Consider the following 24550-nt stretch of genomic DNA (forward strand, 5'->3'; position numbering starts at 1 on the left):
AACTCAGCACCAGGCTCACTGGCGATCAGCCCGATAAGAAGCCAATCGCTTTTTTCTTCCCTGTGACGCAGGAAGAATTTTCAGGTTTGTGATCATCGGAGCTTCCCAGGCCCTCCCGATCGTCCGATAAAAGATACCAGCATTTACCCAGTGACGCAGCAAGGCCTAGCTCCTGTTGTGGTTGGCTCCTCAAGCCTTTTCTCATTGACTCTAAGGACAAGAAGAAGATTCTACCCTAGAGTCAAAAGAAATCGTCCCAACGTCCATCTCCTTATTATCGTCAGCTCTTTCATCAAACTGACCAATCCTTTTCTTACTACAAGAGACTGACACAGCAAAACTACAAGTCTCGCAACTTCCAGGACAAGAGCTCAAGAGATAGAGCGGCCAAATGTCCCTTTCATGGGTCTACAGGAACCCACCAGGGCCAAAGAGGTAGGTGGTGATCTTCCCCTTCCAGATTTTTTCTTCAGCCCCTATCAGCGGCCGCTTAGCCAAATTTGCCTCTCAATGGGCTGCCACTTCCTCAGATCCCTGGGTTCTTAGTACCATTACTAAGGGTTTATATTTAGAGTTTACTTCCCCTCCCCCTAGCTTTTTTATTACCTGCACTGTTTCCAGAAATACCTCCAAGAGGGCCGTTATGGAGCAGGCCATTCAACAACTTCTAGATATCCGGGCTATTCAGCCCGTTCATTCTGAATTCCAGGGACAGGGGTTTTATTCTATTCTCTTTATTGTTCCCAAATCCTCGGGAGGCTGGAGACCAATCCTAGATTTGGAATGACTCAACCTCTACATTAAATACCACAAGTTTAAGATGCACACCCTTAAGACTATCTTGACCTGATTCAGGAAGGGGGACTTTATGGCCTCCCTAGATTTGATGGAGACATATCTCCTTATACCCATAGGTAAGGAACACCGCAGGTTCCTCTGCTTCTCCTATGTGGAAAAGCATTTTCAGTACCGAGCCCTCCCTTTCGGTTTGTCCTCAGCTCCCTGGGTTTTCACAAAGGTTTTATCAGTTTTAGCGGCCCACCTCAGATCTATTCCCATCCGTGTTCAGTTCTAGACGACATCTTGGTATTAGCTAATTAGACGACATCTTGGTATTAGCTAATTCCCTCAGTCAGGCCCAGGACCACATGGAAACCACAGTCAGACTTCGCTCAGATCATGGCTTTTCTATTAATTTCCAGAAAAGTCAACTTTCCCCTTCTACGTCTATCCTTCATTTGGGTACAGTTATTAATTCCTCGCTGGGTCTGGTAAGCCTCTCTCCTGATCGGATTAACAGCCTTAGGGGCTTGGCATCCCAGATTCAGGATGACCCCTCCCCTCCCCTCCTTTCCCTCTCCTCCTTGCTGGGGAAGATGGTTTCCTGTTTTTCCATAGTTCCCTGGGCTAGGCTCCATTCTCGAGACCTTCAGTGGTTCCTCCTACCCTCCCAAAAGCTGGGCTAGGCGCACCTGGCAAGATGAACTCATCTCCCTCCAAACGTTCGAAGATCTCTATTGTGGTGGAAGTCTGGAGCCATCGAGGAAGGCACCCTATACCAATCTTACCCATCCATAACCATCACCACGGACGCCAGCCTAGCGGGATGGGGGGCCCACTGCCGCAACCACAAGCTCAGGGCCTGTGGAACACGAGCCAGTCCTCCTGTTCCATCAACTGGCTGGAATTACATACTGTCCTTCTGGCCCTCAGGAAGTTCAGTCACCTAATTGCGAGCCAAGATGTGTTGATCAGAACTGACAATATGGCCACCAAAGCCCATATCAACCGTCAGCGGGGCACCCAGTCCAGAACCCTGATGCTAGAGGCCAAGAAGATCGGCCTCTGGGCAGAGAGACACTCTCTTCGATCAGAACACATCTCGGAAATGGACAACACCCAGGCAGATGCCCTCAGCAGAACAATAAACCAAGCGGAGTGGAAGTTAGACCGGAGAGTTTTACGCCAGATCTCAAACAGGTTTGGGAAACTGCTAGTGAATCTGTTCGGCTCCTCTCACAACAATCAACTCCCACGCTTCTTCTCCCACTTCCCTTGTCGGGGGTCGGAGAATCACGATGCCCTTCACTGCCCCTGGCCCAGGGGCCTACTGTACGTCTTTCCCCCATTGCCAATCCTTCCACAAGTTGTCCACAAGATTCTGGAGGAGCAAGCAGAAGTCATCCTGATAGCTCTTTTCTGTCCCAGGCAACCCTGGTTTGCAGACTTAAGGATCTTGTCGGTAGCAGAGCCATGGCAGATACCAACAGACTCTCACCTCCTTTCACAAGGGCTCCTGTTCCACCCGACCCAGGCAAGTGCCGCTTGAATGCCTGGCGTTTGAGCAGAGCATCCTGAGAAACCACGATTTTGACAGCGATGTCATCGATTACATCCACAAGGCTCGCAAACCTTCCACGGAACGTATTTACTCCTCAACCTGGCGAACCTTCTGTTTCTGGTGCAAGTCACAGGGATTGTCTCCTATCCATATCCCTATTTCCAAAGTCCTCAGATTCCTGAAGCAGGGCCTGGACAAGGGACTTTCCTCGAGCACCATTCGGCGACAGACATCAGCTCTGTCCTCCATCATCGCTTGTTACAATTAGTCTTCCATCGCTCACATTCCCTTAGTGTCCAGATTCCTGAGGGTCGTCTCCAACTCTCACCTCCCCGTCGTTCACCGTTTTCCCACTTGGGACCTTCCCAAGGTCCTGTATTCCTTAACAGAACCTCCTTACGAACCCTTGAGGGACGCCTCCCTAAGGTACCTTTCTCTCAAGGTGTCCTTCCTAATCGCTATTACAACAGCCAAACGGATCTATGAACTAGCGGCCCTATCGGTCAAGGAGGACCTCTGTGTTTTCCACCGGGATAAAGTAGTCCGCCTTGATCCATCCTTTATCCCCAAGATCAATTCAATCTTTCATCGAAGCCAGGACATAGTTCTACCGACTTTCTGCTCTCGACCTTCTCATCCCTTGGAGTACATATGGCATACATTCGATGTGAGGAGAGCCCTCCGTATCTACTGAAAGAGAACACGGCCCATCAGACAAACTGAGGCCTTGTTCATATTTTTCTCACTCCAAAAGATTGGACTTAAAGCTTCCTCCTCTACTATTGGTTGATGGATCCGTGAGGCCATAGCAAAAGCCTATGATGTGGAGGACGTGCAAAGACCCTTGGGCATCACCGCCCACTCCACTAGGAGTGTGGCCACATTTGCGGCCTGGGCCACTCAATGCCCCTTGGAGGTTGGAGGATTTATGCAGAGCAGCTACCTGGACCTCTCTCATGCCATTCATTCGCCATTATAAGATTGATAAATTTGCCTCAGCTCAGGCGGCCTTTGGCTGGAGGGTCCTTCAACGAGTAGTGGAGATTATCCCTCCCTTGGGACAATAACTTTGACATGTCCCATCCTGACTGTTGACTCCTCCCTCCAAGGAGAATGAGTGTTGACTCACCTGATACGCTCTTTCTCTTGGTAGAGGAGTCGTCATTCAGGTCCCGCCCTTTTCTGTGGGCCTTGCCTATCGATTCCTTCCCTTTTTCCTTTCATTCTCCTTGCTCTGCATCTAGCACCTATAGTTTCTGTACATAGTTCAGCTCTTTACCAAGTTTAAACCATTAAGAGTTTAAGTTTTGTGCTGCCACTCCGAATCAATGTTTTCAGTTACGTCATCAAAAACTGGGCCTGTGGGCGGTTCCAGCAATTTTATACTTCTCTGACTCGGACACGCCTCTGACAAGCGAGTACAACCCATCCTGACTGTCGACTCCTCTACCAAGAGAAAGAGCGTATCAGGTGAATCAACGCTCATTCTCATATGCTGAGCGGGTACAGCAGTCACTTCCCTCCCTATTTTCTTTCTAACCATGGTTATATCTTTTAACCTATTTCTTCCTATCAAGAGAGTAGAGCATTATTTGAGCCACCACCTTTGAGCCTAAGTCTACGGATTTGTGAATTCTGGGGAAGGGGCAGATCCAGCAAGCTTTTTAAAGACTAGGCTCGGTCCTATGCAGATTGGACAGTGAGCAACCCACATGACTGCTGTACCACTAAGCATAATTTTCAAAAAATCCTTCAGTACTAGCACACTTCCTAAGCTATGGTCGAAAGCAATGGTCATCCCCGTCTTCAAAAAAGGAGACCAATATCACTATGCTGCATCCCATGTAAAGTTATGGAATCAATTATAAACCAATCAATTACTCTCACCTAGAAACTAATAATCTGCTCTCTAACAAACAATTTGGATTCAGAAAAAAACTATCCTGCAACCTGTAGCTCCTCCACTGCAAAAACATATGGACAACTCACCTTGATCAAGGAAAAACTATAGATGCAATTTATATTGACTTCTCCAAAGCCTTTGATTCAGTAGTCCATGACAAACTACTTCAAAAACTCAAATGCTATGGCATCTCAGGATTCCTCCACAGCTGGATTACTGCATTCCTGTCTAACAGGCAACAAATGGTCAAAATAGGAAGCTCCATATCCACACTGGTTCCTGCTAAAAGTGGTGTCCCCCAAGGTAGTGTACTGGGACCTACGCTCTTTATTCTCTACATCAATGACCTTTGCGATCTCATCACAAGCAACAGTGTTCTTATTGCAGACGATGTAAACTCTTCAACACCACTGATAATACAACTACCCTACAAAAAGACCTAGACTCAGTTTCTGACTGTCCAACACATGACAACTCCAAATCTCAACCAGCAAATGCTCTGTCCTACACATCAGCAAAAAGAATCAGAAATTATCACAGATAATCCCCACTCGGTCAATTACCTCAGAATACTAATAACTAAAGATCTAAGTGCCAAAGCCCACTGCAACAACATCGCCAAGAAGGCCTCAAGAGTTGTTAATCTAATCCTACGTAGCTTCTGCTCTGGAAATCTCACACTACTTACCAGAGCTTACAAAACTTTTGCCAGACCCATCCTCAAATACAGCTCATCTGTTTGGAACCCATACCACATTTCTGACATTAACACCCTCAAAAATGACCAAAGATACTTCACCAGAAAAGCCCTTCACTCCTCTACCCGAAACAGAATACACTACGAAACTAGTCTTACAATCCTGGGTCTTGAAAGCTTAGAACTATGATGCCTTAAACATGATCTAAGTATTGCCCACAATATCATATGCTGCAATGACCTGCCTGTCAAGGACTACTTCAGCTTCAACCACAACAACACAAGAGCACACAACAGATTCAAGCTTAATATTAACCACTCCAAACTTGACTGTAAAAAATACGACTTTAGTAATCGGGTTGTCGAAGCGTGGAACTCATTACCGGACTCTAGTATCATCCCCTAACCCCCAACATTTTACCCTTAGACTATCCACGGTTGACCTCTCCATATTCGTAAGAGGTCAGTAAGGGGCATACATAAGCCCACTAGAGTGCCTTCCGTCCCCTGTCCTATAGTCTCTCCTATATCTCCTATATCTTCTCTACGATATCCTCTATAACCTTAATTGTGTATTATTGTGTATTATTGTGTATTGGACTAAATAAATAAATAAATAGCATTATTATTATTATTATTATTATTATTATTATTATTATTATTATTATTATTATTTTGGGATCTAGTGTGTTAGAGCGTCTGTTGGCGATGGCCACTTTGGTGTTGAATGGTAGTGGCATTTTTTTACTTGTAACCAGGTGTCGATTAAACTGTCTCTAATATAATTTTGTCTGAAGTATGTATGTATTTTATGCTTATCACCTCCCAGATATGTGTGTCAGCCTGCTTGGAGATCGAAAGCCTCTAGGGCTAGAAGTCTGGTATTTTGAGATGAATCCATTCTTTTATCCAGTTTAGTATTGCTGATTTATAATAAAGCTCCAAGTTTGGCAAAACAAGCCCCTCCCTCTTCCTATGATCCTGTAATTTGAGTTTAATCCTAGCTTTTTTCTTTGACCAAATGAATTTACGAAATTTTTGATTAAGATTTTGTAATGAATGTTTTATTACGTTTTATTGGAAATGCCTGAAAAAGAAATAGTACTCTTGGTAGGATGTTACTTTTAATTTCTGCTATTTTGCCCATTAAAGAAAGTTGTAAATTTGATCATTTATCTATTAGAATTGGACCAGTTTCAATGGGTCCTCTAATATGAAGGCCATATCATTCTCAAAGGCCTGGGTTTTGTATACCTCTTTTTTAATTTTTAAGCCCCTAATTTCTTTCATATTTCTTATTTAATAAGGTTTCCAAAGCTAAAATAAAAATTAGAGGTGCCAAAGGGCAGTCTTGCCATATTCCCTTGTTAATTTTTATTTTTGCAGTAATGTCGTTGCTTATTAATGTTTTTGCTGTTTGGTTGGAATAAATAGATTGAATCAGTCCTATGAATTTGTTACCAAATTGCATTGTTTCTAGTTGTGCTATAAAGAACGGCCAATAGAGGCTGTCAAAAGCTTTATGCATATCGACAAATATTAGTGCGGATTGTTTGTCAATTTGTTTATTGTAATATTCAAGTGTATCTCTTTAATTGCTTTTTATTGTTTATAAATTGATAAGATCTCTAAAGTACCAGTACATTTATTTTGCATATTTCATAGTAAACATTATTTCCCTGGGTCTCCCTGTTTTCTCTCCTCCCTACGTGGTATCTTTACCTTTTTTTAACTTTCCATTCCGTTTTTGTCTCCTCTGCCTTTCCTTTCCCTTTCTTTTAATTAAAAGAAATAAAATTCTTTCTTTTATTCCCTTTCTCTTTCTTTTTTCATGTCTACTAGTAATGGGTATCTTAATGAGAACTTTTGATTGTTAAATATATAAAACATATATATTTCAGTCTTTATATAGAACTTATTTGTTAGTAATTATTAATATTGTATAGCATTATATACCACATTTTTTGATAGGATAATATAGAGTAATAGTAATTTTTGAAACAGGATAGATTGTTAAATAGTTTTACCAATACTATTGAATGGTAATTTGGGGAAGAATATTTAAGATATTAGGGGAACAAAATAAAATAATCAATGAAATGTAACTACTACAATCCTAAAAACAGGAAAAAAAGGCAGCCGCCAAACAGGCTGTATCTACACCCACTCCATCTAACCAACACTCCATTGAAGATATGTTAACTACCAAAAAAGTTAGCAATATACCCCTGATTCAGACCATGAACACCACGTTAACTATGATGCAAGAGACTATGTTAAAACTCCAGGAGACAATGACTGAACCATAAAGATTTAAACACAAATATTCAAACATCAGATGAAAAAATGGAATTAATACAGGAAATTATTTTTTAAAAATGAGAAAAAATACAGTTAATAGAAACTAAGACTGAAAAGATGAGGGTAGGGGGGAGTGGAACATCTGGATCAGAAGGTTATGACAACCAAAAAGGAATTGGAAAACTCTATTATGAATCTCAAAATGGACTGTTCCTCATTTTATCTATGCTTTCAAAATGTTACAGAAATGAGAGATGAAGACCTGAGAGAGTTAATGACTAGAATAGTGGCAGAGGTACTCCGGAAAGGCAAAAGAAGCCAGTGATGAAATTGATGAGATTTACTGGCTGCATACCAATTATGCAAAATGCCACAATCTCCCAGGGAAATCGATCACATCGAAAGAAAAGGAAATAATTGTCTAGAAGCAAATCTCGAGTACTGTGAGTGAACACAGAAGAGAATATAGATTTTTGGTCAATATACTCTTTTTTTTAATTTAGGATTTTTATTGATTTTTTAAAAGATATAAACAAACATACAACATAAAACACGTGCTTTGTGATTAGTGCCCACCAACTGACAAGCATTCACACCCCACCACCAAATCAGGGGTGTTTCTTGTACAGTGATACCTCATCTTACAGACCCCTCGTCATACAAACTTTTCAAGATATGAACCCGGGGTTTAAGATTTCTTTGCCTCGTCTTAAAAACCCTTTCTGTCCCTTAAAAACCCTTTCTGTCTTACGAACCTGAGCCCGGGTCTGTGGGCTCTCTTACTGCGCCTGCACTCTCGTACTGTGCATGCGCTGACTGCTGAAGGAATTCCCCGCTAGAAAAGCTTCCTTGAGTTTTATCTTGTTTATATATGAAGGTTTTTTATATAAGGTTAAACAAAATTTCTTCTTTTCATTCAAATTAATATATTGATCTAAGGTATTAATAATGTATTCTTTTTTCTGTATGGTAATTTGACTTCTAGAATAAGAGGGGTAATTGCAACCCCAACTTTATGTTAAATGTGTGTTTGTGTGTTGGTCAATTTTTATGAAAAATCAATAAAGTTTATGAAGAAAAGAAAAGCTTCCTATCTTGCCCCAAATTCTTCAAAAAATAGCCACTCCAAAAGCTTCCTGTCTTGCCCCAAATTCCTCCAAAAATCGTCACTCCAAAAGCCTTAAAAAGTTTGGATTTTCCTAATGTGTTTGCACGCATTATTTGCTTTTACATTGATTCCTATGGGAAACAATGTTTCATCTTACGAACTTTTCACCTTACAAACCTCGTCCTGGAACCAATTAAGTTCGTAAGACAAGGTATCACTGTATACCATTTTAACTCAATCATTATAGAGTGATTCCAATTTATTCTTTGTAGCTTGGTCTCGGATTCTACTAGCCATATATCATCTTACTTTGTCCCATCGTCCCATCAGTTGCACAAATCAGTTTCATTAACCGAATTCATCCTTTTATCCATAATCTCAAAATGAATATGGTCCACCATGTACCGGTACCAATTTTGCATTGTTCATTTTGTCGCATCCTTCCAACTCAAGACTATTACCGCCTGAGCACTTTCTATCGCTGCTTGTTTTATTTCTCTAAATTCTCCTATCACATTGCTTTTAACTAATACTGCCATTTCCTTAGTAATTATCCATCATATACAGTAGTCCCTCGCTGTATCGCGCTTCACCTACTACGGCTTCACTTCATCGCGGGTTTTCAAGAAATATTAATTTAAAAAATCATTCGCGGATCTTCGCTGGTTCGCGGGTTTCTGAGGAAGACGATCGGCAGATTTAAACAATAAATAATAAAATGTATTACGAATTACAATACTGTATGTACGTTTTTATACTGTCCTCAGAAATTAGAAGCTTCATAGCCTGCCAGTGATGCCACTCGCCTACATGAGATAGTAAATTACACATGATTGGTTGGTTGCTAGAGAAGCGACCAACCGGAGGAGAAGGACCAGCTTTGTATCCCAGCGTCTGATTGGTCTCTGTGCTCTGCGCAGCGCATTCAATTCACCAGAAGCATTGGTTTAGAAGGAGAAAGAGGAAGTAGAAAGGAAGGAGAGGGAAGGAAGAAGAGGGAAACGACTAAAAACTTTAATTCAAGCATTCAATTCACCAGAAGCATTGGTTTAGAAGGAGAAAGAGGAAGTAGAAAGGAAGGAGAGGGAAGGAAGAAGAGGGAGACGACTAAAAACTTTAATTCAAGCCCAACCATGCCACCCAAACGGGCAAGTTCTTCATCTGCCGAAACCAAGGGGAAGCGTCAGCGCAAAACGCTGACGATTCAAGAAAAAGTGAAGCTGCTGGACATGCTCAAGGAAGGCAAATCGTACGCAGCAGTAGGCCGGCATTACAGGATAAATGAATCAAGTGTACGCTATATAAAGAAAGATGAGAAGAATATCAGGTCTACGGCGACTTTTACATTCAATAAAACGGCAAAAAGGGTAGTTAGCAGCAGAAATAAAGGCATCATTAAAATGGAGTCTGCTTTGGCAATTTGGATGGAAGACTGCCGTAAAAAAAATATTGTTTTGGACTCTAACATGATCAGGACAAAGGCTAAGTCTCTGTATGACACCATGACGGGAGATGACGACAATGAAGAACCCCAACCTTCAACATCAACGGCTTCTAGCACCCAGAAGATTGAATTTACTGCAAGCAAGGGGTGGTTTGAAAAATTCCAGAAGCGCTTTGGCATTAGGAGCGTTTCGTTACATGGAGAGGCTGCCTCTGCTGATAACGACGCAGCAGACTATTACGTGAGCCACACATTCCGCACCATTATAGAAGAAGGGGGCTATGTACCTGAACAAGTCTTTAATATGGATGAGACAGGCTTGTTCTGGAAGAGGATGCCATCGCGGACTTTTATTATGAAGGAGGAAGCCAAAGCCCCTGGCTTTAAAGCACAAAAAGATCGTGTGACATTGGTAATGTGTGGCAATGCTGCTGGATTCATGGTAAAGCCAGGGCTTATTTATAAGTCGCTGAATCCCAGAGCCCTCAAGAATAAAAACAAGAATGTGTTGCCTGTGTATTGGATGCACAACCGCAAGGCATGGATCACAAAGAACCTTACGAGGGACTGGTTCCATCAGTGTTTTCTTCTGGAGGTCAAGGAATATTTAAAAGAGAAGGGCCTGGAGTTCAAGGTGCTTTTGCTCATGGATAACGCTGGCGGCCATGCTACCGACATTGGGTACAGTGGAGTCAAGATTACCTTCTTGCCACCTAACACTACGTCGTTGATCCAGCCAATGGACCAAGGCGTCATTCGTGCGTTTAAGGCACTGTATACGAGAAATTCGTTACAGGCACTCGTCGAAGCAATGAATGTGGATGACAATTTCTCACTAAAAGCGTACTGACGTGAGTACACGATATTATCATGTCTCAAAAATATTCAGAAGGCCCTCACTGAAATGAAAAAGGAAACAATGAACTCGTGCTGGAAGAAATTGTGGCCTGAAGTAGTGAAGGATTACAGAGGATTCTCAGCAGAAGAAATTCAGCATTCGGCAATAAATAAGGCTGTGGTCCTTGCAAAAGCCCTAGGGGGAGAGGGCTTTACTGATATGACTGCCCAAGATGTGAATGATCTTTTGGACACGCACGCCCAGCCATTGTCTGACGAAGACCTGCTGGAGTTGACCAAGTCCGCTAGCGAAGAAGAGGAGGAAGACAACGATTATGCTGTCGAAGAGGACTTTGGCTTGACGCTTGAACGCCTTGCAATGATGCAACGAACGGCTCAACAACTTGTGCAAATGGCCGAAGAGTTTGACACGGATATGATCCGTGCAATTCAGTTACGAAATTACATTGAAACGGGCATGCTGCCATACAAGAACTTGTTGACCCAGCTCAAGAAAGAACGCCAGCAACTTCCAATCACGATGTTCTTAACTCGTGAACAGAAGTCTGATAAGCCAGCGATAGCGCCTTTAGCAGAAGTAGAAGTCTGTGCTGCCGAAACATCTGAGAACCAAGATGAGGTACCACCTGAGGAAGTGGTACCTCAAGAAGCCCAGTAAGCTCATCACATCATCATTGTAAATATTGTAAATACGTATTGTAAATTGTACATTGTAAATACTATACTCATCATCATCGATCTACAAATATGGTGAGTACCCATAAAAAATTTCTTTTTTATTATTTTTATTATTTTTAAGTTATATTATATATGTACTACTGTGATATGTATTTTGTAGGAGTGTGGGAAGGGTTTATAAACACTTAAACACTTTATAAACACTTATAAACACTTAAAACAATGAATATAAATACTTTAATAAGAACTGTCAGTCGATAAATTCCACATCGCGGATTTCACCTATCGCGGCAAGGTCTGGAACGTAACACCCGCGATAGGTGAGGGACTACTGTATTTAACATCCTATTAATATCCTCTTGCACTTTTTCCCATAAATTCTGCACTACCGGGCATTCCCAAAACATATGCATGAACACTCCTTTATCTTGGCACCCATGCCAACAGACACCTTTAATGTTCTGCTGAAAATATGCAAGTTGAATGGATTTGTAATGCCACTTATGTAATATTTTCCTTCTCATTTCCCTAACCCTTGTATTCTTAGTTTTCCTTATGTTCTCCACTATGTTTTTCATCTCTTGCACATCTACTTGTATTTCACTTTGCCACCATTTAGTCAATCCTTGGATCACATCCCCCTCTGACCGCATTAACACCTTATATATATATTACTTGCTTGCACCTTGGTACCTGTTGTGGTTGGCTCCTGCCCCAAGGAATGTGGAGGTGGATGCAGGGGAAACATCAACATGTCATAGGCCTGTTTTATTGCCGACAGAGGCAGGTAGTACAGTTTCCTCAGATGAAGAAGAAGGTAGGGGTGACTTGGAAGAGGGGGTTTGGCACACAGCCCAGGAAGCCAATCTCCATTATCTTCGGTTGATTTGGATGAGGAAGTATTAGACCCATGCATGCGCAGAATTATGCATAGAAGACACCAATTGCAGAAATATTACAGGAGATAAGAGAGGCCACCTGTGTTTGTGTGGGGCTCCAGTAATTAGAGCTGCTGATATAAATAGCAGCATGTTGGTCTGGCCGTTGTGGAAGATTATCTGATCGTTGTTCTTCAGGACTGTGCCTTGCTGTTTGTTGATTTTTCACGACTTTGAAACCAAAGCAGAGCAAAGTGTGTGTGTGTTTTACTTCGTGGAAGAAGAAGGGCTGTGACAGTTCTTCACAGCTGCTAGCTAAGTACTTAAAGACTGATTAAGGGGATTGTACAGACTACCAGGTTGTATTGGGACGAGTGCTCTTTGCAATACAAAAAGGGTGCTTTGTTTCTTTTGAATTTTTGTGATAAAGAACATTGTTTTTGAACTTTCAAGCATGTGTGTCTGAAATTTGTACCATAGAGCCAGGCAGAACAGTACCCTCACTTTTTTCTCTTATTATTTTCTCTAACTCTATCTCCTCCCTAAATAGTGCTTCTTTATTCTCCCTTTCATTCAGGTATTTACATATTGCATTTATTTGTAGCCATCTTCCCTTACCCAACCACCATTCTATATAATTTCTATCTGGCCTCCCATCTTTCTCATATAACTGTTCTATCTTATTTATTTTATTTATTTATTTACTCGATTTTTATGCCGCCCTTCTCCTTAGACTCAAGGCGGCTTACAACATGTTAGCAATAGCACTTTTTTAACAGAGCAAGGCTATTGCCCCCACAATCCGGGTCCTCATTTTACCCACCTCGGAAGGATGGAAGGCTGAGTCAACCTTGAGCTGGTGATGAGATTTGAACCGCTGACCTTCAGATCAGCTTCAGTGGCCTGCAGTGCAGCACTCTACCTGCAATAACCCTGTTTAGATTTGTTTCATTATCTCTATTTATTACATATAACAATGAAAATTTTGATTTATATAATCCTATTTCCCCCTGCCATTTTTTCCAGATTTCCACAGTGCCTTTCATGGGGCCTATTAATTTATTTAGATCGCTTCTATTCTACCTTATAAAAATTAATTCTCTATTCTTCATCCCATTTATCTCTTTTTCCAATTTCACACATTTTCAAATAATTGCAACTCCATTAATCTTTCAATTTGAAATGCTTCTCTATACAACTGCAAACAGGGAATTCCACATCTGCCCTCTTTTTCATTAGCTATTAAACACCTTTTCCTTACCTCAGTCTCTTATCTTCTTCAACCCCCAAATTAAGTTTTTTATCCCACTCCCTAAACTTTCATGCTAATAAAACCCCTGGCAATACTTGAAACAGGTACATCATCTTGGGGACTATCATCATTTTTAATGCTCTTATTTTAGCCATTCTCCTTAACCTTTTCTCTTTCCAGCTCCTCATCTGTTTTAACCTTTTCCTCCATATCTGTCTATAATAAACCTCCACAATTTTTCCTGGATTACTCAATAATCAAATTCCTAAATATTTCATTTTCTTTAGTCCCAACTTCAACCCTGATTCCTTCCTGATTTCTATCTGCTCTCTCGGACCTATATTTAAACACATAATCTCAGATTTTTCCATATTAACCGATAACCCCGATTGCTGTTTAAACTCTTGCAAAATATTTCTTATACCTTTAATCATCTCCATCAGGGCCTGGGTCAGTATAATTGCATCATCTGCAAATAGGTTTAATTTAATTTCTAATTCCCCTATTTTATATCCTACTCAAGTATTACCTTGTCTTATCTTATTAGCTAATGTCTCTATTGCTATTGTAAACATCCCTGCTTGGTACCATTTTGAATTTTAATTCTCTGCGTTCTTTGTCCATTCACCCTTATATATGCTTCATTCTCTTTATAAATCTCTTTTATAATTCCGCTAAATTTGTCCCTATTTTACCAACATTAAGGACTTCAATATTTACCTGCTCTTCTTTATACAAATCCTCATAATATTTTCTCATTATCTTCTCTAACTGCTCTTTACCAAATCTAACCTCTCCACTAGGGTCTCCCAATGCTAATATACATGATTTTTCTTTCCACTTCTTCAAATATCTTGCCATTTGTTGCATTGCTCATTGCTCACAGTCACTCATGCCCTCATCACCTCGAGGTTCGACTACTGTAATGCTCTCTACATGGGGCTACCTTTGAAAAGTGTTCGGAAACTTCAGATCGTGCAAAATGCAGCTGCGAGAGCAGTCATGGGCCTACCTAGGTATGCCCATGTTTCACCATCACTCCGCAGTCTGCATTGGTTGCCGATCAATTTCCGGTCACAATTCAAAGTGTTGGTTATGACCTTTAAAGCCCTTCATGGCATCGGACCAGAATATCTCCGAGACCGCCTCCTGCCGCACGAATCCCAGCGACCGATTAGGTCCCACAGAGTGGGCCTTCTCCGGGTCCCGTCAACTAAACAATGTCGGTTGGCGGGCCCCAGGGGAAGAGCCTTCTCTGTGGCGGCCCCGGCCCTCTGGAACCAACTCCCCCCGGAGATTAGAACTGCCCCTACTCTTCCTGCCTTCCGTAAACTCCTTAAAACCCACCTTTGCCGTCAGGCATGGGGGAACTGAAACATCTCCCCCTGGGCACGTTTAATTTATGCATGGTATGTCTGTGTGTGTGACTGTTAGCATATGGGGTTTTTTAAATATTTAAATATTTTAAATTTGTCTGATTGCTTATGATTTGTTTTTACATGTTGTGAGCCGCCCCGAGTCTTCGGAGAGGGGCGGCATACAAATCTAAGTAATAAATAAATAAATAAATAAATAAATTGATTTTGTCCCCCAGCTCAATATTTTTTATCGCATCGTCATTCTCATCTTATTCCATTGGATCTCATCATACACCTTCAATTGTTTCCTTTTCAATTTCAATAGGATATTCCATTCCCTACTCTTAGTTAATTTCAGCTGCTCTTGTATCATATCAATTTCTCTTATCTTACTCTCCCTTTCTCTACCCCACCTCTTTCTGATATCTGCTTCCATACATATACATTGTCTCCTCATATAAGCCTTACATGCATCCCAAACGATTCTTGAATATCGCCTACATCATCAATTCTAAAATATTCACATAACTCTGTCTGCAGTTTATCTTTGTCTTGTTTGTTAGAAGTTATGACTGCATTATATCTCCAAATTCTTTGATTACATTCCTGATCTATTTCCAATTCTGCCAATAGTGGGGCATGATCTGACAACCAAATACTTTTTATATCTACTTTTTAAACTTGTATATTGCCCACCCTATTCATTAATATATAGTCAATGCAACTAAATATATAAATGTATTTACTATCTACGTGAAACTGCAGGGCGAGATTATCCAGGGGCATGGGGTGAGGTATCATCAGTATGCTGATGATACCAAGCTGTGCATCTCTACCCCATGTCCAGTCAACGAAGCAGTGGAAGTGATGTGCCTGTGCCTGGAGGTTCTTAGGGTCTGGATGGGTGTCAACAGACTCAAACTCAACCCTGATAAGACGGAGTGGCTGTGGGTTTTGCTTCCCAAGGACAATTCCATCGGTCCATCCATTACTCTGGCGGGTGTTGTGTTTGGGCCTGGGCCAGCTGTTGCTTCCACAGATGGGAGAGACGCGGCACAAAGTGAATGTGAAAGCCTGGCTGACAGCCAGGAAGATGTGGCAGGCAGCCAGGGAAATGTGGCAGACAGCCAGGAAGATGTGGCAGACAGCCAGGAAGATTCAGCAGACAGCCCAGGGGATTTGGCCTGCAGTCCCTCAGACAGTCTGTCCTCACTCAGTTCGTCTGCAGATCAATACATTGATTTACGTAGCCGAAGAGCTATACAAAGAAGGGATTGCTTTAAGGAATATTACAAATCATGATAGGAGCACCTGGGTTGGGTGTGGTTCCCTTAATGAGGGCTAAAGGGATAAAAATGGAACAAGGGCCAAGGCAAACTGGCTTTTTATCTGTGTTGTTTTTGTGGTTCCTGCTTCGAAGTTTCTGTGCCGTTGGAGTTTTCAACTCAGCTTTGTCAGACAAGTGGGAGGTGAAAACTCTGGGACTTGCTGTTTGCTTCAAAGATTCAAAAGGACTCCTGAAACGTCTTTGCTCATTCCAGGTTGTCTTTGTTTGTTTTTCCCTGTGTTTCTTTTGTATGCAGCTGAAATAAGCTTTGCATTGTTTTCGGATATTAAGAACTGTTTTTTGAGTAAGCTATTTTTGTTTATCTAATACAAGGTTGCTGATTAACAGAGCACGTGTGTGTTTGATTTCTTTTAACTGGACAATTACGCATTGCCGAGCCAGTCAGGCAGAACAGGGGGGAAATACTGTCCCCCTCAGAGAGGGTCCGCAACTTGGGCGTCCTCCTCGATCCAAAGCTAACATTAGAGAACCATATTTTGGCTGTGACGAGGGAGGTGTTTGCCCAGGTTCGCCTGGTGCACCAGTTGTGGCCCTACCTGGACCGGGAGTCACTGCTCACAGTCACTTATGTCCTCATCACCTCGAGATTCAACTACTGTAATGCTCTCTTCATGGGGCTACCTTTGAAGAGTGTTCGGAAACTTCAGATTGTGCAGAAGGCAGCTGCGAGAGCAATCATGGTCTTTCCCAGATAGGCCCATGTAACACCAACACTCAGCAGTCTGCATTGGTTGCCGATCAGTTTCCGGTCACAACTCAAAGTGTTGGTTATGACCTATAAAGCCCTTCATGGCACCGGACCAGAATACCTTCGGGACCGCCTTCTGCCACACGAATCACAGTGACTGATTAGGTCCCACAGAGTTGGCCTTCTCCGGGTCCTGTCGATGAAACAATGTCATCTGGTGGGACCCAGGGGAAGAGCCTTCTCTGTGGTGGCCCTGACCCTCTTGAATCAACTGCCCCCGGAGATCAGGACTGCCCCCACCCTCCTTGCCTTTTGCAAACTCCTTAAAACACACCTCTGTCATCAGGCATGGGGAAATTGATTTCCCCGGGCCATTGCATTTTATGCATGGTTTGTCTGGGACAGTGTTTCCCAACCTTTTTTGAGCCGCGGCACATTATTCATATTTTCAAAATCCTGGGGAACACTGAAAGAGGGGGGCGGGGGGGGCGGGCTAAAGAAAAGTTTGGACAAAAAAACCCTCTCTCTTCCTCCCTTTCGCTCTATTTCTCCCTCTTTCTCTCTTTTCCTTCCTTCCCTTCTTTCTCTCTCTCCATCCCTCTTTCTTTCTTTCTTCCTCTCTTTTTTGCTCTCTTTCTCTCTCCCTCCTTCCCTTCCTCTATGTCTTTCTCTCTCCCTTGCTCTCTCTCTCTGTCTGTCTCTCTTACTATCTCTTGCTTTTTCCTCTCTCTCTTGCTCTCTCTCTCTCTTTCACTGTCTTGCTATATGTCTCTCTTTGCCTCTCTTGCTATCTCTCTTTCTCTCTCTTTCTCTCTCTCTGTCTCTCTTGCTATGTCTCTCTCTCTTTCTTTCTTTCTTTCTCTCTCTCTCTCTGTGCCTCTCTTGCTAAGTCTCTTTTTCTCTTGCTATGTCTCTTTCTTTTTCTCTCTCTCTGCCTCTCTTGCTATGTCTCTCTTTCTCTCTCTCTTTCTCTATCTCTCTTTCTTTGCCTCTCTTTCTTGCTCTGTCTCTCTTTCTCTGCCTCTCTTGCTATGTCTCTCTTTCTCTCTCTGCCTCTCTTATATGTCTCTCTTTCTTTCTCTCTCTCTCTCAGCTGACTGCAAGCGGGAGCCCTGACGGCGGCAGCTGGACATGCTGCTGGACACCGTATATGCCAGGCCCGCAGCGCCAGCATGTACGATGTCCAGCAGCACATCCAACCACCACCGTCAGGGCTCCCGCTTGCAGTCAGCTGAGAGAGAGAGCGATCCCTCTCGCCGCCGCCATCTCCCCGTGACTGCCTGTGGCCGCTGCAGCGGGCCCCCCCCGCTCCCATCGCCAGTGCCCTCCCGCCGGGCCACAAAGGACACTTGCCGTCGACGCCAGAGAAGCTCCAGCTGGGCGGGGCGCTGCCGGTACTTCCGTCCTGGGGCTCCCGCTCGCAGCTGTCAACCGGCTCCTGCTCGATGCCACGGTTTTCGGCGCTCTCCTGCTGGGCCCCAAAGAAGGAAGGCGGGAAAAAAGCGCGAAGAATGGAGCTCTCCTTCTTCCTGCCTTCCTTCTTTGGGGCCCAGCAGGAGAGCGCCGAAAACCGCGGCATCGAGCAGTAGCCGGGGGACAGATGCGAGCGGGAGCCCCAGGACAGAAGTACCTGCAGCGCCCCGCCCAGCTGGAGCTTGGCGGCACACCTGGCCATGTCTCGCGGCACACTAGTGTGCCGCGGCACACCGGTTGGGAAACGCTGGTCTGGGATGTATGACTGTTTTTATATTAAGGGTTTTAAACTGGTTTTTTTTTAATCATTGGATTTGTACTGTGTTTTGTTGTTGTGAGCCGCTCCAAGTCTCTGGAGAGGGGCAGGGCATAGAAATCTTAATAATAATAATAATAATAATAATAATAATAATAATAATAACAACAACAACAACAACAACAACAACAACAACAACAATGATATCTTGCTGAATAATAAGTACATCTATCTGGTATATCTGCATGGAGACCCATCATATTAAGTCTATTTAAACATAACATCCTGCTATTTTTTATCCCATTTGTTAATTGAATATTGAAATCTTCTGCCAAAAACGTTATGCCCTCCATAAAGTTATCCAACTCTTTGTATTTATTATAAATTGTTTTGTTTTCGCATTTGGGGCATAAATTGCCGCCAGTGTCAATTTCTTTTGATTTATTTTCCCTTTAACCACCTACCTTCTCTATCTTTTTGAACTCCAACCACCTCAAATAAAACCCTCTGATGAATAAGTATCACCGTACCTCTACTATTTTGCGTTCCTCGAGATTCATATACCCATTTCCAATTTCTATCATTAACCAATTTATCCCTTCCTCCCCATTTTGTATGTGTTTCTGTCAAAATCATAATACCCACCTTATTTTGCTTAGCCATCCTCAATAACCTATAATGTTTCAAATCTGATCCCAAAGCATTCACATTTAAAACCATTATAGTACGCTCACTCATAATATACAAAAATAACCCTTTTCCCTTCTTGTTTTGCTCTTGGTTTACTTATTTTCCCCTTCCTCACCCCTCGAAAGTGCCTTCGCCCATGCTCCCCCTGCCAAGAAGGGGGAGGACAAGAAAAACCCTTGGCCAATCATAATCAGCAGCATCTCTACTGATTATGTTCCTTCATTGCTGAGCTCCACTTGCAACCACTTTTTAATATATTTGGAAAAGGAAATCCCCTCCCACCCTCCTTTAATTAACCATTGAATGATACCTTCTTTTACTTTTTTCCCATCTTCACCCCCAAAGAGAATAAAAATTAATAATAGTTTCCGGAAACATCTCCAAAAGGGTACAGCAGAGTCAGTTTCAACTCTTCACTTCTTTGCTTTCCTCTTGTGCTGGGCTCTTGGTTTTCTCTTCTGCTCCCTTCTAATGACGTCCACCTGCCCCATCAACTCCTTCAACTGCTCCTCTCTTTGCTTTTCCTCCTCATCTGGGATACCATGACCGCTGGAGTAATCTCCTCCTCTCCTTGTGGCTCTCCAACTGCTCTGCTTTCTCCTCCTTTTGCTCCTTGTGACTCTCCATCTGCTCCGCTTTCTCCAAACTCAATTCCAAGTTGGTTCAATAGGACCTTCCTCTCCTCCAACATTAGCAAAAGTAGCTAAGCAAAAAGACATATGTTTGCAGGAAACCCATATTAAAGAAAATGAAAGGAAATATTTAGAATACCCAAGTGTATTTATCTTGAACAGATTAAAAAAAAGAGGAGTAGCAATACATATTAAGAAGGAAAGTAAAAATAAGTAAAAATATCTAGTGACCCCAAGGGAATAGTACTAATCATAAAAATAGGAAATACAATTATTTTGATTGTAAATACATACGCCCCAAACAAGCAATAAAAATAATTTTATAAGAAAACACATACAAAATAGTCCAAATTGAATATAACAATATTTGTATAATTAGAGACTTTAATGGAATAGTTGATGGGAAAAAAGATCATACAGGAGGGAAAAAGAAGCAAATGGAAATCTTCATTACCAAAAACATTATTTTGATATGGCAGAAGAACTTAATCTCATAGATCTCTATAGGACACTTCACCCAAAAGACAGTTTACCTTTTATTCTTACTCACACAAAACATACGCAAGAATAGATATGGCCTGGATATCATGCAAATTCAGTAAAAATGTGGAAAAAGTAGAAATTACACCAAACATTTGGGCAGACCACAACTTCATTAAAATAACAGATAAATATAAAACAGAGTAATAGAAGATAGACCTTCAATATACAATTTATACAAGATAGCCAATGTATACAAATGATAGAAAAAGAATTAGGACTATTCTTCATGAAAAATAGAAAACAACCAACCTCCACACAAAATCTTTGGGATACATTGAAAGTGTACTCTAGAGGAATAATATCCTATAAAGCAAAAATAAAGAAAGAAAAGAAGTAACAATATAAGAACATATTAAGAGAAATCAAACAATTAGAAAGTAAAGCACAGGGAAAACCAGGAGATGAAAAGATACAAGAATCTTTAATAGAAGCCAAAAAACAAACTGAATTTAATTGATCAAATGGAATATGCCAGAAACCTTAAATTTGTGAAACAATCACACTTTGAAAATGCAAATAAACCAGGTAGGTGGCTTGCATATAAAATTTAAAAAGCGAGAGGAAGTAGAGTGATTCACTAATTAAAGGATAAAGTAGGAAACTTACAAAATAACAAAGAGAAAATAAAAGATATTGCCGTCTAATTCTTTGAAAATTTATATAAGCAGGGTCATAAGAACATAAGAAGAGTCATGCTGAATCAGGCCAACGCCCATCGAGTCCAGCATTCTGTGTCACACAGTGGCCCACCAATTGTCCTTGGGGATCTTGAGCAGAAAGAGAAGGCAAAACCCTCCCTTTCCCCTGACCCCCAACAAATGGTACTAAAGGGAATCCTGCCTGCCTCAACCAACATAGAGGCGGCACATGGACATCCGTTTCAATAACCACCGATACACTTGGCATCCATGAATCTGTCTAATCCTGCCTTGAAGCTATCAAGGCTGACAGCTGCCACGACCTCTTCTGGAAGTGAATTCCATAAATCAACAACCCTCTGTGGGTAGAATAGGATGAAATAGAGACAGATAAAATTGAGGAATACAGTAATACCTCGTCTTACAAATTTAATTGGTTCCCGGAGGAGGTTCGTAAGGCAAAAAGTTCATAAGACAAAACAATGTTTCCCATAGGAAACAATGTAAAATCAATTAATGCATGCAAGCAAAACCCCCCCACAAAAACGGTGCTCCACTGGGCGCCACCGCCCGGTTGTCACCTTTTGAAACAGTCGGGTGCTTCTCAGCGTTCTCCCGAATGCCGAACCCGGAAGTTTGGCAAACATTCGGGTTTGGGTTTGGGTGGCCGCCAAGAAGCCACACCGACCAGTTGTCGCCTTTTGAAACAGCCGGGGGGCTTCTTGGCGTTCTCCCGAACTCGAACGCCAAACCCAAACTTTTGCCGAACTTCCGGGTTTGGCATTTGGGAGGCCGCCGAGAAGCCCCGCCACCCGGCTGTCGCCATTTGAAACAGCCAGGGGGCTTCTCAGTGTTCTCCCGAATGCCGAACCCGGAAGTTCGGCAAAAGTTCGGGTTCACCATTTGGGTTCGAGAGGATGCCGAGAAGCTCCACCGCCCAGCTGTCAGCTTTGCAAAAGAGCCGCGGAGCTGTCGGCCGGTCGGGAGGCTCAAATGGAGGTGGGGAATCCCAATAGGGAATTCCATGGGCGGAGCTTTGATGTCACGGAGACATCCTTCCTGGCCGGCCGAAAAGGCAACAGCCGGGCGGCGGGGCTTCTCGGCGGCCACCGAAACCCAAACTTTTGCCGAACCTCTGGGTTCGGTGTTCAGGCGGGTTCGTAATACAGAAAAAGTTCGTAAGAAGAGGCAAAAAAATTCTGAACCCTGGGTTCGTATCTTGGAAAGTTTGTATGACGAGGGGTTCGTATCATGAGGTACTACTGTACTTTCAACAGACAACTATTCCTACTATAAAGGCAGAACATAAACAAATGTTAAATAAATAAATAAGCTTAGAGTAACTAAAAATGCCATTCAGAAACAGGAGAACAATAAAACACCCGGACCAGATGACTTCCCTGCAGAATTTTACAAGATAGCTAACTGGAGCAATACAACAACTAAAATTGGAACTATACAATGAAGTCCTGATTGATGGGAAAATACCAGAATCATGGAGGGAATCACATATCATCACATTTGTTCGTTTGTTTGTATTTCCATGCCACCCTTCTCTGGCTTACTCAGGGTAGCTAACAAAGACAGGCTTTTCAACATTGTTATAAGATGGTGCAGAACCAAATTTAATTCAAAATTATAGTCCTATCTCCTGGTTAAACACTGACTATAAAATTTTAATGAATACAATGGCAGAAAGAATAAAAAGAATATTGAATAAAATTATACATTCGGACCAAAACAGATTTCTGCCTGAGTCCAATTGGGTCAAATATGAGAACAATTTAAACATTTTGGAATATTACGAGGCACCTCCAGAAAGACAAATAGCAATTGTCTTTCTGGATGTGCAAAAATGTAGATTGGCAATATATGAAATTATTAATTTAAAAAATGGAATTTGGTGACAAATTTTTAAAAATGATTGAAACTATATACTCTAGCCAATCTGCCAAAGTGATAATAAACCAAAGTACAACTAAAGTCTTTCAGATCCAAAAAGCAGTGAAACAGGGTTGTCCAGTGTCACCACTACTTTTTATTTTAACATTAGAAATATTATTAAACAATTATTTTTATAATTGTTCTCTTATTATTGAACATTTCTTTGTTAAATTGATACCTGAGTATTTAATTATCTGGGGCGCAGAGCCAACTGCGGAGCCGGACGGTCAGTGTGGAGCCGAGCTCTCTTCAACTCTGCCGTTCTACAGACATTCGATCGGTCTTCGAGGACCACAGACCTTACGTGCAAAGGTCTGAAGGAAGGGGGGTATCGCCAGACCTATTTTTGGGGTGGCAGCCCAATCGACGAAGCGAACTATCCCCCGGAAAGATCTGTGTGCCTGTAAATTAGGAGCATAATGGCAGCCTAGAGAGCTTCCAGCTGGAGAAGAACGAAGCACTAACCAGCGAGGGCGATCATGACGGTGGATCTGATCTTAAACATACCAGAATCTGATGATCTTTGAGAGCAAACAGTGAGTTTACCCTTGGGAACTGCACCGTCTTAAAATTTGTTTATCTACGAACTGTAAAGATTTCAGAAGGAAGGAGGAGGGAGACGCCATCTTCCTCCCCTCCGCTAGTGGCGAGTTAAAATAAAAGACGAATAAAACGGTCAAAGAAGCCTTTAAATCTTTTACTATTTTCATTAAGAAGATCTGACGCTCCCTGAGGATAACTAAAAGCTACAAAAAACAATGCCTTTTTTTCCTCCTTGTTTGAGACATAGCGACAGTGAATTTACCTAATATCAGGAAACGCCAGACTTCACTTCACTTATTTTTCTTTTCTTTCCCTTCTTGTCTTGTCTTACTTTACACGGTGTGTTATACTGTACGTATGCTAAAATAAAAAGACTAGGACTAAGACTAAAGACTGGGGAACTGAGAAACTGGGACCTTTACTTTGGAAAAACAGAGAAGGACACAGAAAGACCCAAACGATCTAGGAAACTCCAGAGAACCTCCGTTGTGACTAGCGGACTGTCATTAACAAGCAGAAGGGAGGCATATACATTGGAGGACACTTAGAAGACTTCTGGAAGAAGGTTTATTGTGTGATTTGGTGTGAATTTAAAATTTTTTGATCAGGAATCTGTCTGTCCATTCATATTAATCTCTACAATTTAGAATTAATGGCTAGCTTTTGATGACCTAGAGATACAACTGGAGCAAAGAGATTGAAGACTGGTTTGATTTAAATAAATATAAATACATATACATATATATATATATAATTCATACTAAATACATAAAATAGATATTACTGTCAAAAATATATACGTCTTTATATATCCCATTATATTCATTATATCCTTATTAAATATTATATTATATTATTATTAAATGTTATAATTATATTATTATTAAATGTTATATATATAGGTTAGATAATTAATGTTATATATATAGGTTAGATAATTTAACTGTGCTAATAATAATGATATAAACATTTTATCT

The 24550-nt window shown here is 41.7% G+C and overlaps 2 protein-coding genes across 5 annotated transcripts in view; both read left to right on the top strand.

The window, feature by feature from the left end:
* Positions 1–24550, top strand: part of CNTN1 (contactin 1) — a 760044-nt gene that overhangs the window by 192359 nt on the left and 543135 nt on the right. The window lies entirely within an intron of this gene.
* LOC139169121 (tigger transposable element-derived protein 1-like) lies at positions 9484–10644 on the top strand. Its single transcript, XM_070754943.1, has one exon. The coding sequence runs from the start codon at positions 9484–9486 to the stop codon at positions 10642–10644; it is 1161 nt and encodes a 386-aa protein (XP_070611044.1).

This window comes from Erythrolamprus reginae, chromosome 6 (assembly GCF_031021105.1).
Source record: "Erythrolamprus reginae isolate rEryReg1 chromosome 6, rEryReg1.hap1, whole genome shotgun sequence".
Taxonomy (NCBI): Eukaryota; Metazoa; Chordata; class Lepidosauria; order Squamata; family Dipsadidae; genus Erythrolamprus; species Erythrolamprus reginae.

Coding starts and splice junctions, on each gene's coding strand:
- LOC139169121 (XM_070754943.1), top strand. CDS start 9,484: ATGCCACCCAAACGGGCAAGTTCTTCATCTGCCGAAACCAAGGGGAAG.